A 19,623-nucleotide genomic window follows, 5' to 3' on the forward strand; every position below is an offset into this window, starting at 1 on the left:
TCCGGGGTGAAAGAAGGTTGTTCAGTCTCTGTGTCCCATTCGACCCTTCCCGTCTCCTGAGGGCTGCGTTTTAGAGCAATGCCTCCACACCAGCTTGTGACCAAGGCTCTGGCAGGTGCCTGAGCTCTAGGACTCCGAGGGGCAGCGTGGTCTAGTGGGTAGGGCACTGAACGGCAACTCCGGAGACCTGGCTGCTAATCCTGGCTCTGCCACCGAGCTGCTGCATGACCATGTCACATGCCCCTGTTCCCCAAGTTATTGGGCTCCATATGGGAGTCACTGGGGAAGAATCTCTGGCTTGGGCTACGCAGGAGGGCTAACTAGCTGGCATTAAAATTTTTCTGCACAGTCCAGCCAGAGGCCCCCTCTTCAATGTAACCTAACGCCCAGCGTCATCTCACACCTTCCTGCCCCATCTGGGCCTGGCCCGAGTTCTTGCTGGTGTGTGGGGGGTCACAGGCCTGCCATCTCCTGCTCAGCGGCGGTTCTTTGTGTGACCCCTCCAGGTGGTACGCGGGAAGGATCTCCAGGCATCTGGCTGAAGAAATCCTCTTGAAACGCAAGCACTTGGGAGCCTTCCTGATCCGCGAGAGCGAGAGCGCCCCGGGGGAATTCTCCATCTCTGTGAAGTAAGTGGCTGGCTCCTTCCTCTGATGCTCACGGCTCAGGCCCGCAGGCAGTACCCTGGCAGGATCCCTGCTGGGTCGGACATGAAGCCGCTGTGGTTCACGCTGATGGAATAGAGCAATAGTCAGCTGCTCCAATTTGCACCTGGGAACACTAGAGGGCATCAGCGGCGGTCAAAGGTGGGCGGTACCTTACACCTGGTTTTACACCCTCCGAGGAGCTGATTCCCCTCCTAGATCCTTCACTTCCAGCCCCTCAACATTTAAACGATACCCACTCAGACTCCCTTACGGAGGCGTAGCTGGCTGCCCCTGCGGCTACGACCAGGCTGGCATTTCAAGGTGTCTTGTTTGCCCGTCTGCACCAACTCGTTGCACCGTCTCGCGTCGAGAAGGCAGCGTAGCCCGTACCATGTCGGGTCACGGCCTGAGTTTGCCTGGCACAAGCGGCTCACTGGCCTCGCTCCCCTGCGAGCGGGTTTTCCCCGGCCCAGGGCTCCTTGGAACTGACAGAGAGTGCCTTGAATTTTGAACAGAGGCCAACCCAGCCGACCAGCGGAAATTCTGCACTCGCATTTCCTCCGCTGTTTCCTGACAGAGGTCGTTGCACTTCATTGCCCTCTGCTCTGGGGCTTAGTCCGGCAGGATCACACCGGCACAGAACTCAGCATATTCTCAAGGCGGCATGCGCCAGCCTTTTAGGTCACGTTTGCTTTCCGGTATGCTGGGCAAGGCTGTTTTCCTCCTTTTAACACCCCCCCGCCCCCCTGCCCAGGGCTTTAAACTCCACCCTCCTGCTGCTTCACCAGGAGCCAGTATTATTTGTGGCTTCCTATGCTGAGTGGTTGTGAAGTGTTGCTGTTCACCGTCGAGCAGCTGCTCCAACCCACCCCAGAGGTGGCTGTATCTCAGTGGTGGTTGAGTGAGCCTGGTATACTGACTGTAGCCTGTACTAACTGTGCTCGCTGGTGCTTGACAAGCATCCTTCGTTAACATTAATTATTTCAATTTCAGCTGAGTGCTGGAGAGGGCTAAACTGGCCCTCACAGCTCCCCCTGGGAGGCAGGCAGCATCATGGCCATGGTGCGTGGTGGAGAAGTCGTGGCACAGAGCGGCCAAGCAATGCGCGCCGGGGCAGAGAGGGAGGCCGTGCTGGTGGGAGCCAGGAATAGAACAAGGGGCCAGCCCGCAATGGTTCCTGCTGGGCCGATGGCGCTTTCCTGTGCCCATCTGCATGTTGTTTGCTCCCCCCTGGAGGGGCAGAGCGGGTGGCTAATAGGGCACCTGATGCTGACAGCTGATGCTCTGAGGCACTTTGGGCTGGGTACCTGCACCTGGCTTTAAGCTGTAGGTGTGAGCAATGGGGCCCCAAAACAACAGCACCGGGGGGTCCCTCCATGCCAGGCACTGATCTTCTGAGGCCACAAGCAAGGCTGCAGGGCAGAGCCCGCGTATGGGGCAGGAGGAGATGCCAATGCCCCAGAAATTGAGCTGATGGGATTAACACACACCATGTAGGAGTTCCGGGATCCCCGCACCCACCACCCCCCCAAGACGAGGGTCCAGGGATCCCAGCTGTTTGTGGCTGTCCGGTCTGTAGGAGAAGCACCTTGATGTGTGTATGGTTCAGTGGGGCTGGCTGTGTGGCTATGCAGTGGCAGATGCATGTGAAGGAAGGGGGGGGGGTTGCATTTAGCTCTGAACAGAGGCCTAGGTGATCCTTAGTTCATGTGAGTTCCAGAGTCTAAACTCAGCTCCTGGGGAAGTTCCCACACATGTGAGCCTCCCCATTGCATTGTCTCAGTGGAGCGCAGCCAGCTGGGAAAAATCATAGGCATGGAGGGAGCGACACCCAATCCCCCAGGAGGCTTTGCCTGTCAGGACACTGGCCTGTCTGTTCAGCTGGGAGCCAGTGCAGAGTCTGGAGCCCTTGGGTACTGTGAGCAGATGGGCTGCTGCATATGGTGCCAGCAGAGCGGGTTCAGGGTGGGCGGCTTCCTTCCCGCATGCCTGGAAGTGGGGATTGCTACCACTGTAGGTATCAGGCCGTGCTCTGAGCTAGACTAACGGGATCTGCAGGCAGACGCCTCCACCAGTGGGGGATATTACAGAGAAAGCAAACGCCTCCCCATTCTGGGTCTATATCAGCGTCTCCGTGTTATACCTCCCACAGAGTATTGGTGTGTGATTCCCCTACACCGGACACAAGCTGCATTTCCCACCCTGGTGATTTTTGTTCCCCGGGTTTGCAGTCTCTCCTGTTCACCCTAATGCACGGACACAGAGCCGCTCAGCAACATGGTCCACACAGCTCCCAAATGAGCCAAGAGGGGCTCTGGTTTGGGAGCGTGGCCAGGTGAAAGAGGGACTCAGCTCAGGGGCTACCTGGCCCGCTGGTGCCCCATGCAATGCGGCTGCTTTCAGTGGGCTCCCAGGCACATGGGCAAAGCCAGTCTGGCCTCTGGTGTCCATGCTGGGCCCTGTCACTTTGACAGCAGCTGGCTAGCGCTCACAGATTGTTTGATCTCACCGGAAGAGAGGCGCCGTGGGAGCAGAGCTGGCCAGTGGGTCAGCTCGTCGAGGCATCCTGCTTCCAGCCCCTCCGTAACTCAGCACAGCAGTTAGCTCATTGCACAGCACGGTAGGAAGCGGGAAGGGACGAATTCTTCCTGTCCCTGTGCCCTGCAGCATGAGGGCTGTCACCCTGCCCGAGGCACACTGGTCAGCTGGTGCGGCAAGCACCCCGGGCTTGTTCTCACATGACCGACAGGCCCATTGAAACCAGACGCTGGCTTTCTGGTTCCTTACAGAGAGCCTTCCCTTCCCCCACTCCAGAGCCAGCCAGCGCACCCGCTTGCAGTGGCTGAGAGGAGCCACATGGTGGCGCGCCTCCATCGCCCCTGCGTCTCAGCCCCTCAGTGGCCCAGGAGCAGGGAGCAGAGTGTTTCTTGCTTCACTGGGTGTTAGTGATGTCCCCCACCCCTTGGGGGCTCTGGCCAACACCCAGGGGGAGCAGGTGCCCTGTTGCCCCGGATCTTAGCCAGACTGAAACCAGTTCAGCTGTTGCTCTCCGGCAGGCTCAGAGGCCCTGTGGTGGGCTTGGGGGCTGTAAAGCATCCCCTGCAGGGAGCCGGGGTGCGTGGGGGACTGTCTCACAACTAAGCAGTGTGGCTGAGTGGTAGGAGCAGGGGACTGGGAGCCAGGACAGGTCAGTTCCCACTCAGAGGGAAGGTATGCTTCTCACTTGATCTCACGCCGGTTGGCCCAGCCCTCGGTTTTGGTGTGTTTATTTTTTGCTCTGCAAACCTGTCCCCTCCCTCGCTGCAGGCCTTCCTCCAGCCCCAGATCCTCCCACGCATGCCCCGGCACCGGCAGGGGGGTACGAAGCCATCTGCCACACGTGGTCGGATCTTATCTCTGCACCAACACAGCTCTGCGTGCCAGCTAGAACCACGCACGGCAGCTGGGCGGGAGCCACCAGCCGGTAGCTCCCAGAGCCGGGCACCGATAGCACATCTCGCAAGGGGCTGCGGCAAAGGAACTGGGCACCACTCCCTGGAGAAAGTCGGTCACCCTGCGTGCCTTGCCTGTCACTCCAGGCTCGGACGTGCAATGGCTCTGCAAACATCTCCAGAGGATGAAGCTGGGCCCGTCAGCCTTGAAAACGACAGCCCCAGTCAGATCAGAGCCCCAGTGTGCTGGGTGCTGTACAAACACCACATAATCAGAGTCTCTGCCCCTTCCAGTCTAAGGCACAGCTAAATGCCCAGTCTCCCACACCCCTGCCTGTTTCATGGACCACTTGGCTCTCAGTTCACCGTTCACCCTGGCTTGGGTGTTCACCAGGCCGGTCTGGGTGCTTTCCAGCCAGGCAGTGTCTCCCGCCGCAGATCTTTAATTAAGCATTTAAGGAGGCTCTTGCTGGTAATGAAAGCAATTGCTTCCAGGCGCTGTGGAGCTGGCATTGCCTACAGCGCCAGCCCAGCTCTGCAAACCTGCCCGGGCTGCATGTGCAACCGGGGGACCACAAGAGAGCAGATCTTTGCAAGTGCCCTTGCCCCTTCTCCAACCCCCCCTCTTCCTCCATCTGTTCCGGGTCGTCGGTTTCACAGGAGTATAAATGTTTGGATCCATTTACCAGTAAGATGGGATGGAAGGGGAATGAACTCCTCAGTGATCTGTCCATCCCTAGACATACCCATTGTCTATCTGTTTATCTGGAGGCGACCACCACAGTCCCTAAGTGCCCTCTAAATATTTCAATGGAGAAACAACAGCAATCGATGGTCAAATTTCTATGATTCTAACCTCTTTTTTTCGGCCTTCCCAGCCTGCAGGAGAAAGAGTGTGATTAGTTGACAGAGTTTTTGTTTGTTTGCTTGTGTTGTGCCTGGCGGGAGGAATGTCAGAAATGAGTTTGGCATCCCCATCGCCAGTGGCGAGGGCAGTGGCGGTTCTCGTCTCTTGTGGCAGTGAGTTCCACAGTCTAGGTCCAGTTCCTGGGCACGTTCTGGCTCCCACATGCTGATTACAGCCCCTTTTAGCAGAACGTTGGTCCTGTTTGTAAAACACAACTGGAGTGATGTCTGGCTGAGGCAGACTCAGTCCCACCCCGACAGGGCAGGATTTAATCTGGTGAATCTCTCTGGCAGGCATGTGCAAAGATCCTCTGCTTGTGAGGATCCCAAACCTCAGCCCCGAGGAGAGCCCAGGTCACACGCCAGGGGCCTGATCCAAAGCCCAGAGGAGTCAGTGGAAAGACTCTGGGATGGGACCAGAGTGAGTTTAGCCCCCAAGTGCTTCGTTAACATCCCTTCTTCGCCTCCTCCCCAACCCCACTGTTTGATTCCCGGCTGCATAAAACACAGCACAGCCCATGTGATTTACTGTCTAAGCAGACAGCAGGCAGGAAGGGAAACAGCTAGGAAGGGACTTGCCCAAGATCACGCAAAACTGGGACCCCCAGCCCAAGTGTCCTGCCACTGACCCGCGGTCCCCCTCTTACCTACATCCTTATTCATGCCTGAGGCGTATTGACCAGGCACGCAAAGGAGCTTGTGGAATCCCCGTCACGGCCTCATTGCAGTGGGGTGAATCAGCTCTTTGCTCGGCTGCCACAGTGTTTGGCTGGCTCCGGTTCCCCCGGCAAGCTCACTTTGGCTCACAGCTGTTGGGGACGCCTCTCCTTTGCTGGGATCGGAAATCCCAGTGGAATCTTTGGCCTTAAAAATAAGAGTCTCTGAACAATGGCGATCAGACAGGACCCTGTGACAGCTCAGCCACCGCAGGGATGGACTCTGGGGGAATGGCTTGTCCATGTCCATTATAAGGAGCACACAGAGATTTTCTCAGCCTGCCCTCCGCTACAAGCTATGCTGCCTTCGTGGGGACACTTCACTCATGAATTTTAGGTTGAGCTGCTTTAATATCAATAAACCCTAGCTCTGACCTAGCACTGCTCATCAGTCGAGCTCCAGCTACCTCACAAAGTCTCGTTATCACCATTTAACAGAGGGGGAAACTGAGGCACGGCGTGCGGCCAAGTCTTGCCCAAGCTCACGGCGCAGGCGAGTGGCAGAGCGAGGAACTGAAGCCAGGTCTTCCAGGTCACTAGGCCGCGCCGCCGCCGATTTTGCAAAAGCACAGCCCTGCCCCTGCCTCCGCACGTTTCCCACTGGGGGCCCTCGGAACTAGGCCCAAAGCACAGGGTGGAAAAATCAGGCCAAGTAAATCATTTGGCAAAGCAGCTCGTCAGCGGTGCCTTTGCAAAGCTTTGTAAGCTGCTGGCTCCAAACCACTCTCTCCCGTGGGGGTTGTTGTTTTGCTATCCCAGGAGCTGATTTAGCTGTTCGGTCACATGCCTGCCAGCCACTGGATGCCTCCAAGCTAGAGGAGCCAGTTCCATGCAGCTGCCCCGCTCGCCAGGAAATTTCAGGCCAGCTCAACAGCCTGAAAGTATTTGAATCATGTGGCTGTTCTTGAATGAGCCCCTGTGAGGGATCAACAAACCCCCATCCTGAGGCGGGGTTTGGGGGGAGAGAGCTCCAACTGAATGCCTGATTCTGCAGCTGCTCTGCTTCTTGCTTTCAAGATCGGAGAGATAAGGTGGATGATTTACTCCAGCATTCATGCTCAGTGGCAGGCACGGGCGGCAGGGAAAGTAACAGCAGAAGCCCGTTGCAACCAAGGGGAATTCTCCTATACCGCCGACTAGAAGATGTATTTGTGGATTCTTGATTTCCAGGCCAGAAAGGACCATCATGATCATCCAAAGCGACCCCTTGTACAGCACAGGCCACAAAGCTGCACCCAGCCATTCCTACAGCTGGTCTCATAAGCCAAGGTCCTATTTTTATTTGCATTATTTATGGCAGAGTCTTGGAGCCTCGGTCACAGATCAGGACCCCACTGCGTTCAGTGCTTTACAAACACAGAACAAAAAGACAGCCTGGCACCAACTTCCCTGCTGGTTTTGCTTTTCCATTTTTATTTCGCCAAAGCACTTACAAATGCTTTAGGCCAACAGAGATGTTTCCCAAAAACAAGGAGCACAGAATTCACCACTATCCGTCTACCCAGAAATGACAGAGACCCAGCCAGCGGACTAATTGCCGAAGGACTCCAGGGCTTGCCGTGAGCACTGACAGCCCTTCCCTCTACGTGCCTCAGTTTCCCCATCTGTAAAATGGGGAGCATGATACTTTCTCCTCCTTTGTACAGCAGCTTGAGATCTCCAGACAAATGCTACAACAGTACTAAGGATTAGTATTGAATAATGTAATCAGGTGTAAAATTCCACCCCAAGGAGTCCACTGAACTCTGCTGCTAGAAACAAACTAGAGCACAGGTCCCATCAACCTGGCCACGGGAAAGGCACCCGGTTAGCTAACTGGGCAGCCGGTCCGGCTGGTTTAATCTCTCCTGCTGTAACATGCAGGAAACACACTGCAAGCTGCTCGGTGGGAGAGAATTCACTAATTAGTTCAATGCATTCTACTCTCATGTAGCAGACACGTTGCTATTATCCCTGCAATAATCAACCGAGCTTCCCCTGTGCACTCTCAGCACACGTCTGTTCCTCTGAAGAGTCTCTCAGTCTGGATTCTAGCTGCCTTCATTCAAACTAGCCTCCATCCCTGGGATGCAACCGACTTTCCAAGGAACTGCCATACCTAGGATGGCCCTGGTCCGACAAGCTGATACACCGACAGCCAGTGGAATCTGCTCTGGGGGCAGGGATCTGCCCATCCTAATCCAGTTGTAGGATCGGGGCTTAAGGTTTAATTTTAGGAATTGCTAAAAAGGTGTTTGGGGAAATTAGGACCAGGAAGAAAAGGCTCAAGGATTTTTTCTCTTTTAACAGTGTGGCCGCTTGTTGGAATCGCTGCCTTTCTAGCATGTTCTTCGTTTCCTCAGATCAGCCCCCGGCTAAACTGCCTCATTCTTCACCACTCAGGCCTGGGGGCATTTCTAATTTACTCATGGGCCCAAAGGTTTCTCAGAACATGCATGCATGCCCCCTCCTGAAATCTAGGGGGAGCGCGGCTGACATGGAGGTGACAGAGGAGGCCTCTCGATCGGCCGGTGGTGGAAAGCCAGCCAGGTAACTCACAAAACACTGAGATCAGTTCTGTGTGCATTCTGGGTATGGCTCACCCAAAGCCACAGCCTACATCAGCACTGCTACTGTGTTATTATAGTGATGAGTGCGCATTCATTACGAGCTCCCGGCACCATTTATCTCAATGCCTTCCAAATGCTTTAGGCCAATAGCGATGCGTTTCCCAAAAGCCAGGAGCACAGAACACACCATTGACCATCTATCCAGAAATTAGGGAGACCCAGCCAGCAGGCTAATTGCCCAGGGACGCCAATTAACAAATGATTTGAGCAAAGGTCCTACTATAAGCAGCCCTTATACCTGAGACCATGGGGTGTGTTCCCACCAACTCACCTTGCTCCTCCCTGCGCCCACCCAGACTCCAATTCCATGGAGGCAGAAGCCATCAGGTGTCCATGAAGCATCTGTCAGGGTTTGTCTGTCATCCGCCATGGGCAGAGAGAGCTCCTCTCTCAGAATCCAGCCTGATCTTCTCTGATACTCTGTCAGGCTGCAAACAACCATGGTGAACCAAATGCCATGGCTGGGATCCCAGATAGTCGGCAGTCAATGAACCTGACTCTCCTCTCCCTCTGGGGTAAATCAGGAATAACTCCATCCAAGTCAATGGAGGGGCACCAGTGTAAAATTGACATGAGATGAGAATCAGGCTGGAAATCCATGGGGCCTGGTTGGGCCACCCTCCCGCAGGTTGACTAGCTCCCCTGGAAATCCATGGGGTGACTTGCAGTGTCAGGTCCTGCATTCTGTGCACCAAAAGCACCCGGTGCTACAATACGTGCACCTCTCCGGCGGGGAATCCCTTGCTGCCTGCCGCTGGCTCTTTGCCAGGATCCCCCTTCTGACCCTCACCAGCTCCCTACCCAGAGAAGATGGCCTGGAGGGAAGGCAAGAAGAAGTCAAACCGATATTCCAGAGAACACCCCGAGAGGCCACTGCATGTTCCAGCCTCCCGGCGGAGGGGACCAGCCACCCATCAGGTGCTGGGGCAGAAGGTGTCAGTAGCACCGTGGGGGTATAATTGGAGCGGGGAGAGGATTAGACCCACCCCCACATCTGTCACCAACTCTGCTCCTCCTCTCCCTAAAGAGACACACTGCCCGGGGACAACGGAGCTGGTTTGCTCTCTCTGCCCCGAAGCCCAGTGGAAAGTGAGCAACTGCGGGGAGGGATCTGTATGCCATTGCAGCCTGGCATGGAGCAGTGTGCCACCCAGGGCCTCACCGAGCCCAGAGCCTGGCCAGCGCTGCGAGCCCTTCATTGTTCACACACAGTTAGGACTCGGCAAGAGGTAAAGGCCTAGCAGCTTCAGTTATGTTGCAAGAGTTTGGTCTGCTTTTTAATCACTATTCTCCTTTTCAATTATTTCTTAATTAGCACACACAAAGCTATTAGCTGTAATACTGCATTATACAACTCCCCCTCCCTGTTTAACTTTCCAGTAATCAACTCCGAGCAGACACCCGCAAAAACATTAATAAGAAAACAAAAAGGGAAAATTCATTATAGAAAAAAAAATTCAGGGTTTTTTCTGTTTTTTTTTTTAATGTAATGTGAAAAAATGCCCGAGGCGTTGTTTTATCAGTGAAAACCCAGAGAAGTTTAAGATTTCTGTCTTCATTAATGTTGCGTTTGCCAATGTTCATGAGGTAAAGCACTTGGGATGTGAACATATCAAATTTAAACTTTAAATTCTGACCACTTGATTTACTTCAATTCAATCCAAATTGATTTACTTCAAAATTGGCCTGATGTTTAGATCTCGAGAGAGCTACAGAACAAGACAAGTTTGAGGTTTCTAACTGTGCTAGTGTGGGGTTGGCAAGTTCAAAAGTTGGTCTCTACCTTGCAATCTGAGTCATGCAGGCAGATCCCTGCACTCACGAGGAACCTCAAGATTCAGTCCTCACAGCAGTGTACTCGCCCCTTGCATCTTATGGACCAGTTCCTCAGCTGGTGTAGCTCAATGTAGGTGGTCTTCAATGGAGCCACCCAATTTAAATCAGGTGAAGCTTCACCCTACATCTCCCAACACAATCTCTTATTACATCACTCCCCCACACACATTTCTTTTATTCACCAACATCAATTCCCCATTTCCTCCAGCTCCCCCACAACTTCCTCTGCATCTGGCCCCTCTCTGATCCGCTCCGCTGGGAACATGTTCTCCATTCCAGCCTGCCCTCCATTCACTCACAGCAATGATATTAATAATAAACAAACCATAGTCCTGGCTTCCCCAGGGCATCCTGTCTCCCTGGAGACTTGTGGACATAGACTGCAAGATCTTTGGGGCTGGGGCTGTCTGGTTTGTGTCACGCACATTGTCAGCACCTAACAATTAATTATATTACTATGGGAGCTGAAAACAGAACAGGAACTCACCTGGGTTGCAGGCATTACAATATAATATGCTTATTGCATGAACTCCCCCACCCTTCCCAGATCCACACACACACCCTCCTTTGTTTAGTCTCTGCCTTGGCTGTGCTGTGTCTGATTTAGATGATTCGCTTCTTGGAGCAGGGATACTGTCATTTTATTTCCCTATAGAGAGCTGCATGCCCCCTGAATGACACTGTCAAACCGCGCCAGGATATCAAGTATGTCCTGTTCCACAAGGCAGCTGTGTGCAGCTGCTTGGATTGATACTTGCAATGCTTCCCAAACGCTTTGGATCATGCCGTTGTCCCAGCCTGCTTCTTTTGGGGTACCCCTTCTTTAGGGGTATTTATCCGCTGGGCGGCCATCTGGTGGAGCCGCTGCTAGGAAGTACTCTGATGTTTTGTTCTCTCGTGACCATCCACCCCCATTTTTTAAAAAAAGTGTGATGATCAAGGGAAATGGTGCCTGCTAGCTAGTAAGGGAGCGTAGACCTCACACCTGGCCCACAGAGGCTGTTATCTGATCAGTTCACATATGTTTTCCACTGCCGGATAGAAGATGACTAGACAGTCTACAACACCTCTCAGCATCACAGAGAGATCTGCCCAGAACAACTCTGATTGCATCAGCAAACTCCAGCCTGGCTGGCACCGTCCCTGGGATTTTTGACAGCTGTCAGCATTAGCCCAACTCTGAACCCATGGAAGTCAAGGGTAAAACTCCCATTGTCTTCACTAAGAGCAGGGTTAGGCCAACACAAAGTGCTTTGGAAAAGCCCATCCTTCATGTTTGCAGCCCTGTATGCAGCAGGCATGGTTGTTGCACTCCAGGCGGTACACAGGGATTGGAGAGAAGCACTAGGTATAGCCCTCCATCCCGAACAGACGTCTTAAACCCTCTACGTGTCCATCCCCTAATCTCAAGAGCAGAGGATAGAAGTGACAGAGTGTAGGTGGCGAATGGGCAGGAGTTGCGTCATGGCCACTGGGCAGTCGAGGAGCTAAAGGAGCGCTCAAAGACGACACGGTCATTGTGGAGAAGCTAAACGAATTATTTGCCTCAGTCTTCACTGCAGAGGATGTGAGGGAGATTCCCACGCCTGAGCCATTCTTTGTAGGTGACAAAATGGAGGAACTGTCCCGAATTAAGGTGTCAATACAGGAGATTTTGGGATAAATAGATAAATTAAACTGTAAAAAGTCACCAGGCCCAGATGGTATTCCCCCAAGCGTTCTGCAGGAACTCAAATGTGAAATTGCCCAACTATTAACTGTGGTATGTCGCCTATTGCTTAAATCAGCCTCTGAACCAGATGACAGGCAAATAGCTAATGTGATGCTGAGTTTTTTTAAAAAAAAAAAAGGCTCCAGAGGCGATCCTGGCAATTACAGGCCAGCAGCAAGGGCCGGCGTTAGGGGGCAGCAAGCTGGGCAATTGCTTGGGGGCCCCGCGAAGCTACATTGCTCAGGCTTCGGCTTCAGCCCCAGGGGGTGGGGCCTGGAGCCCCGGGCTCCAGCTCCATGCAGTGGAGCTTCGGCGTTCTGTCCTGGGCCCCAGCGAGTCTAATGCTGGCCCTGCTTAGCGGACCCCCCACACCTGCTTGCAGCCCCCCCAAGGGGGTCCCGAACTCCTGCTTGAGACCCACGGCTCTAGACCCAGCTCTGAGCGTGTGTGCACCTGATATATTGAGTAATTGTGTCTGCACAGAACATGGCTTTGTTACCATTCCTTTGCCCTGCATTGCATTTAAAGTAGCTTTGACATACCTCTTGCTCTCCCTAAGGAAGGATTTTGCCATATGCGTCTCTGGGTTTTAACATTTCCTTCGCTCACAGTATTGTAACCTCAACAACACAACATGTCACACTAGCCCTTCCGCAGCCAACTCCACCCTCCCCAAGGTTTCCTATTTATACTGACCCTGCTCATGCCACTCCCCTGTTGTGCTGAATATCTGCAGCAACTCTGGGCTCAGACAGCTGTTAACTCTTTGCTGCCCCTTCCTTACAACTGGCCTCCAGCATTTCCCACAGCATGCCCAGACCCGCTAGCCTCTCTGCCCCGAAGAGCCACTCCCTGTTCTAATTGTCACCGCTCAGTCACCAGCCTTGTTATTCCAGGGTTCAGCCTGCCCTGATCCCTGGGGACAATGCTGAGGAAGTCTGGGGGAAGATTTTATATCCCCCTGAAACAAAGCCAGGACAAACAAGAGGGAGGGATTTCACAGCCAGCCTTAAGATTAGAGACGCATTTGGCTCCGGATCCAGATGTCCCGAGCCGGGGCTTTGCTTTGTCCCACTGCAGCACTAGCAATCAAGGGATAAAGGATTTGGAGCTGGATTTTCAGGGGTGCTGGACACCCACAGGCGTAGCAGGAGCCCATAGGAGTTCTGAGCACACAGCACCTGTGTCCCTGAGCGTTTGAGGCCCTGGGTTTATCATCCCTCCTCCCCTGCCCCATGACCCCTAGCGCCCGCATGTATCTGGCATGCTAACCCTGAGAAGGGCTGAGGCTCAGTTCCACTAAAGCCCCTTTACAGCCCCCTGCCCAAGCCCCCCGCCGCGATGGTGCCCAACAGTCACAGGGCCACAACAGGGCCATCAGCTTAGGAGGCAGGCGAGGGGCACCACGGCGGATACAAATTGCATGATGGCTATTTTCTGCTTCCTAGGGTCCATGGGAAGCCAAGCACAAGTTAGAGCCACCCCAAAGCCAATCTAACCTACCACAGGGCCCCGACCCACCCCATGGTACCAGCAGCGTAAAGGCAGCTTAAAGCCCTCTTAACCCCCTGCCCTCTGGTCCTGCCTCATGGAGTAACTGAGAATCCAGGGGGGAGATTTTTACAGTCACAAAGGGCAGTTAGCACCCAACCACCCCACGGCACGTCCAGGCCACTCTCTGACTGTGTCTCTGGGCCCTGCCGTCATTACGGGAAAGGTAAGCAGGGCCAGGCACGCTCAGCTCCACGCCCCTGTGCCGAAAGTTTCCCTGTTCAGCAGGGCTGTAAAAGGGAGATGTGATCCCAGCTGCCCGGGAACGTCAGCCTCCCGGCACGGAAAGTCATTTCATAAAAAGACATTGTGTTGCCCATGGCATGCAGGTGGCTATTCTGTTTTATGGGCTTTAGACACCAGGGCAGGGTTCTGATCCGCAGCACAGATCCTGCAGAGTAACAGGGCTGTTCTTTTCTGACTTTCAGCTGCCGAGTCTGTATATAGTTTCTGGGAAGGTGCGTTCCTTTCTTCCCCTCCAATTCTTCAGTGCAACTGGCTGCTCCGAGGAGCGCTAGTCGTGGGCTAGGCCCTCATTGTGCTAGGTTCTGTACAAAGAGTACAAAAAGGCAGTCCCTGACCCAAGAGCCTCCAGTTTAAGTCTGAGACAACAGATGGACACAGGCAGAGGTGGGAGCCCTAGGACACAATGAGACAATTCTCTTTGGGAATATGGTCACCCTACCACCCAGGGGAGCATATTACACCTGCACTCCATCAACTGCACCGTTCATGTCCTGGGGCAGTGCAAGGCGTCAGCTTGGATTTATAAAACCCTTTATGGTTTTTTTCTCCTGCACACCTGAGCGACCCGGAGCCCAGGTTGATCTCAGTTACACTGGTTTACATTGACTTAAGTGGAGTTACTCTGGGTTTATACTAGGTATGTACCTTAACTGTTTACTCCCTGGCTTTTAGAGGTTTAAGCATAGATCCACTTGGCCTTCTGAGACACTGATGATCAACATTAACTCTGCCTTAATGGAGAGCAGAGAGTAGACAGACAGGTAAAGCCCAGTTCTGATCACTTATTGCTAACAACATCTATCAGCCCATCCGTAGTATTAATGCAAGTGTCTCTTCACAGCATAATAAAGCCAACACCGCATTATCCTGTGTTTTCCATTCCCCCTTAGCTGCATCAGCACACACAGCCCTGAGCAGACACTGGGCTCGTGTTGAAACAAAAACAAGTTTGTCCTAACTCAGGCAAATCAAGCTGTATGTTGCCACTTTCGAATACACCCCTCCTTTTATCCACAGACATGTTTAATCTCACTGGGCAGTTCTAGCCGACAGTGGGAAGTGAATATTTGCTGAGATTGCCATGCCCAGCACCTCACACAGCCGTCATTGGCCTGCAATGTCAATCAATAGCAATTAAGCATCAGGAATAATTATGAGCTGGGTGGGATAAAAGTGCCGATGCAACCCTTTTATCTATCAGCAACACCATCCATGTGTTTGTAACACACCTACCCTGATGTGTTATCTTTAGCCGCACTCTGCTTTACCACTACCAGGGTGCGTGGGAAACAAACCTGTTGTCCTGTAGTTCACAAGGAATATGGCCTTGTCTGCACCTCTGTGAAGTAGATACTGACCATTCCTCTGTTTGCAAGGGGAGATATTGGTTCATGCTAACAGAGCAGATTGCAATGGAAGGAATGGTCAGCAGAGGCAGCTGGGCACCACATCTGGGCTGTATTGCCTTCTCTGCTACTGACTCACTGAGAAGCCGTGGGCAAGCCACTTATGTTCATTCTGCCTCAGTTTTCTTATCCATTAAATAGCTAGAAAAATACTCCTCTACTCCTCGGGGTGTTGCAAGGCTTAAGTAATTAATTAACAGGTGCAAAGCACCCGGCACGCCTCAGATGAAAAGGGCTGGTGAAGGGCAGGTTATTAGTTATTAGCATTGTGCAAGTGATGGGAAGAGTCAAATGCAGGCAGGACGCCAAGCGGGTGATGTGTAGCCCGTGTTTTGGAACCCACAGTTCCTCTCCATCAGGTTCGTAAATCAGCTTGCACACTTGGGCCTCGTTCTGCAGACACTTGGGCACACGCCCAGTGTCATGTGTGCGACTGGTCCCATCGTGGGTGTAAAGTTGAGCAGGGGTCCGCACGGGGGATTGAGGCCTTAGGGACTAGCTTGCAGAGCCATGTGTTCAGGAACCAGGGGGTTGGCTTTTGCAACACACAGGCCAGAAACAAAAGCTCAGATGCTATAGAATCAGATCCTGTCGGAGGGGCTGGATAAATCTCTCTACAGGCTGGTTCTGGGAGGAGAGGAGGGGAGTTGTGACACCCCTGCTTTAAAACCCACCTTTCAGAATAACAGCCTTCTTCTCTGAATGTGTCCACAGCTACGGGGAGCATGTCCAGCATTTCAAGGTACTCCGAGAGAGGAATGGCAAATATTTCCTCTGGGAAGAAAAGTTCAACTCCTTGAATGAGTTGGTGGATTTCTACAGAACCACAACCATCGCCAAAAAGCAACAGATCTTCCTGAGAGACGACAACCAGAACCATGAGGTACAGGGCTGTTCGGCTGTCCACACAGGTCACTCCAGGAGGGTTGCGAAAGAAGGAGAGGGCAGTGCCCAGCCCAGCATGTCCACTGCTCACCAGCCAAATCACAAGGCAAGGCCCCAGTGCAGCCACTTCACAATACACGTGGTATAATGGACACAGAGAGGACAGCCACAGGCTGTTAGAATTCTTTGAGGGGGTCAACCAGCATGTGGACAAGGGCAATCCAGTGGACACAGTGTACTTGGACTGTCCGCAAGCCTTTGACAAGGTCCCGCACCATAGGCTCTTATGCAGAGTAAGGAGCCATGGGATAAAAGGGGAGATCCTCTCATGGATCAGTAACTGGTTAAAAAACAGGAAACCAAAAGTAGGAATAAATGGTCAGTTTTCACAGTGAAGAGAGGTAAACAGTGGGCTTCCCCCAAGGATCTATCTGGGACCAGTGCTGGTCAACGTATTCATAAATGATCTGGAAAAGGGGGTAAACAGTGAGGTGGCAAAGCTTACACACAATACAAAATGATTCAAGATAATGAAGCCCAAAGCTGACTGTGAAGAGTTACAAAGGGATCGCACCAAACTGGGTGAGTGGGCAACAGTGGCAGATGAAATTCAACCTTGATAAATGCAGAAGTAATGCACATAGGGAAACATAATCCCAACTATCCATACACAAGGAGGGGATCTAAGTTAGCTGTTACCACTCCAGGAGGTCATGGTGGAGAGTTCTCTGAAAACATCTGCTCAAAGTGCGGTGGCACTCAAAAAAGCGAACGGTGTTAGGAACCCTTAGGAAAGGGATAGAAAATAAAACAGACAATATCATAATGCTACCATATAAATCCCTGGTACGCCCCCACCTTGAATACTGCGTGCAGATCTGGTCACCCCAGCTCAAAAATGATACATTAGAATTGGAAAAAGTACAGAGAAGGGCAACAAAAATTATTAGGGGTATGGAACAGCTTCCATATGAGGAGAGATGAATAAGACGGGGACTTTTCAGCTTGGAAAAGAGACGACTAAGCCGGGATATGATAGAGATCGATAAAATCAGGGAGAAAGTGAATAAGGGAGTGTTATTTATCCCTTCACATAACACAAGAACTAGAATTTCCTCAATGAAATGAATAGGCAGCAGGTTTAAAACAAACAAAAGGAAGTATTTCTTCACATAACGCACAGTCACCCTGTGGAACTCGTTTCCAGGAGGTGCTGTGAAGGCCAAAAGTGTAACTGGGTTCAAAAAAGAATTAGGTATGTTCAAGGAGGATAGGTCCACCAGTGGCTGTTAGCCAAGATGCTCAGGGGTGCAAACCCAAGCTCTGAGCGTCCCATAGCCTCTGACTGCCAGAAACTGGGTAAGGGCGACAGGAGATGGATCACTCGATAATTGCCCTGTTCTGTTCATTCCCTCTGAAGCATCTGGCACCAACCACTGTCGGCAAATAGGACACTGGGCTAGATGGACCATTGGTCTGACCCAGTGTGGCCATTCTTATGTCTATACTATAGTCACTCAAATGTACTTAACTCGAGTTAGATCACTCGACAGTGGCTAGCATGTGTCAGTGTTTCCACACAAGGTATTCACATGCGTTCTCTAGAGAGTCATCCGAGGGAGAACTGCAAACCGCATGCCTGCTAGGAAAACCACAGACTGGCATGTGAACCAGAGACTGGCAGACAATAGGGGCTTGATAGTTCAGCAGAGGTCAGTGCCATGAATCCTGGCAGCCATTCACACAAATGGCCAGTTACACTTCCACCCAGCTGCTGCTGCCTACAGGGTCCGGACACCCAATTCCCATTCATGTCAATGGGATTTAGGCATCTAACCCCTTTAGGTTGCTTTGAATATGTCAGCCATTATCACTAGCAGTTAGTACTTTGCCCTTTTCTAGTGTTGTCCACACAAAGCTCCCAAGGAGTAATGACTTCAGCCTCAGCACCACCTAAAGGGGGAAGGGAAGGGTCATTATCCCCATTTCATTGGTGGGGAAACTGAGGCACAGCAAGGGGAAGTGACTTGCACTGAGCAGTTCTGCAGCAGGGCCAAGAGCAGAACCCAGTCTCCTGGCCCCTATGCTTTAACCACTACAGCGTGCTTCCTCTCTCATCGCCCAGCAGCACCGTGTCCGTTTCCCTCGGCACTGCTCCTCAGAAACACCCATCGTGCAGGTATTTCCATGGTAGCAGGATTTCCTGCAGAGACTGTAGACTCCTCCTAGCCCTTTGATGGCTGGCATTGCTGGTGATTGGCAGCACTGGAAGTCTGCAGCTAGAAACACACACACACACACACACACACACACACACACGGAAAGGAGCTCCTGCTGTGCCGGCAGATTAATTAATGCAAAGAGCCTAGGTTGCAATAGTGACTTGCCCTAAGAACTGTCCTGGCAGATCTGGATTGCAGTCACACGCACACCAATCCACACGGGAACTCACAAGCTGTTTGCCCTGCACGAGATTAGGACATATTCGCACAGCTTTCACCAGCCTGGCACTTTCCACAAACAATCCCAATACCATGTGAGTGCTGGAAGAGCCATGAAACTTTCACTTCCTGTAAACAGACCAACTCATTGCTCATATGAAGGTCAGGGAGACCCACACGCTGCAGTGGTGGCCCAGCTGCTGGTTACCTTTGGCAAGGGCTTAGGCTAGCTGCTCTGACTCCCCTGCCGGAGGAGAGAAGTATGTCTACACTGCACCCTAAGCCTGGGCTCAGGTTTGAGCCCAAGCCCACACCTTCTGTCCACACACAAATCAGTCTGACTCGAATCAGCAAGCACTCAGGACCTGGGTGCTAGGACCATGCTGTGGGGGTGGGACAGAGCCTGAGTCCCACTGTGAGTTGGGTCAAGTCCTGTTGTTTTGCAGTGTAGACGCAGCTCAAGCCCCAGACACAAGTCAGAAGGTCTGTGCAGTGCAGAATGACTGCATTAGCATGGCAGTGAGACCAGCTCCAGCAATTGTAACCCCAGGTTTATAGCGCAATGTGGCTGCTCAAGCATGGGCTAGGAAACACGGCAGCCACAAGCCTGGAGCCCACAGACCTGGGTTTACAATGCAGTGTAAATGTAAAGGAGCCAAACAGTAGCGAAGGAAAGAGGTTTGTGGAGTGAGGAGCTCAGCAGAAGGCTGAGCCTAGGGGCGTCTCAAGTGTTTGGTGGATCCTGGCCTTGCTCAGGCTGAACCCATTGCTGGGGGAGGGGTTCCTGCCTCTCTCTCCTCCGCAAGCTCTAGGTGAGACAGTTTTGCATGCTGCCAGGTTTGCAGAGTCCTGGGTGTTCTGCCAGTCTCTCTCCTGCCACTCAGCTGCAAAGCCTGGCTCTGGGCCTGCAGCTTCTGTTGGGAAGCCAATCGCAGGAGCGCAGTGCAGCCCGAGACATGCAGAGCTGTCCTTAAACGTGCTGATGGCGGAGAAATGGAAGGCCTGCGGAAAACAAAGCAAACAGGAGAGGAAGGCTGAAAAGGGGCTGGATTCGGTCTATCCCTGGGCTAGCAGTAACAGTGCTAGCTGACGGCTAATGCACAGCGTGCCACTCAGGGCTGGGGTGGGAACCGGCAGTGTACTCAGTCCACCACCAACCAGAACAGCAATCTGCAGAGGAGCGCTGGCCCTCGGTTCACTTTTATTGGGCACAGGCAGCTCTGCTTCCGGGGGGCATG

The 19,623-nt window shown here is 52.8% G+C and overlaps 1 protein-coding gene across 2 annotated transcripts in view; it reads left to right on the plus strand.

The window, feature by feature from the left end:
• GRAP (GRB2 related adaptor protein) overlaps positions 1–19,623 on the plus strand; it is a 36,389-nt gene that overhangs the window by 12,837 nt on the left and 3,929 nt on the right. The window contains exons 3-4 of one of the 2 annotated variants that reach the window (XM_073361789.2): positions 507–629; positions 15,774–15,942. In XM_073361789.2, coding sequence (XP_073217890.1) covers positions 507–629; positions 15,774–15,942 — 292 coding nt within the window. The remainder of the gene's footprint in view (positions 1–506; positions 630–15,773; positions 15,943–19,623) is intronic. The other variant, XM_073361790.2, reaches the window with a different exon arrangement.

This window comes from Lepidochelys kempii, chromosome 10, assembly GCF_965140285.1.
Source record: "Lepidochelys kempii isolate rLepKem1 chromosome 10, rLepKem1.hap1, whole genome shotgun sequence".
Classification (NCBI taxonomy): domain Eukaryota; kingdom Metazoa; phylum Chordata; order Testudines; family Cheloniidae; genus Lepidochelys; species Lepidochelys kempii.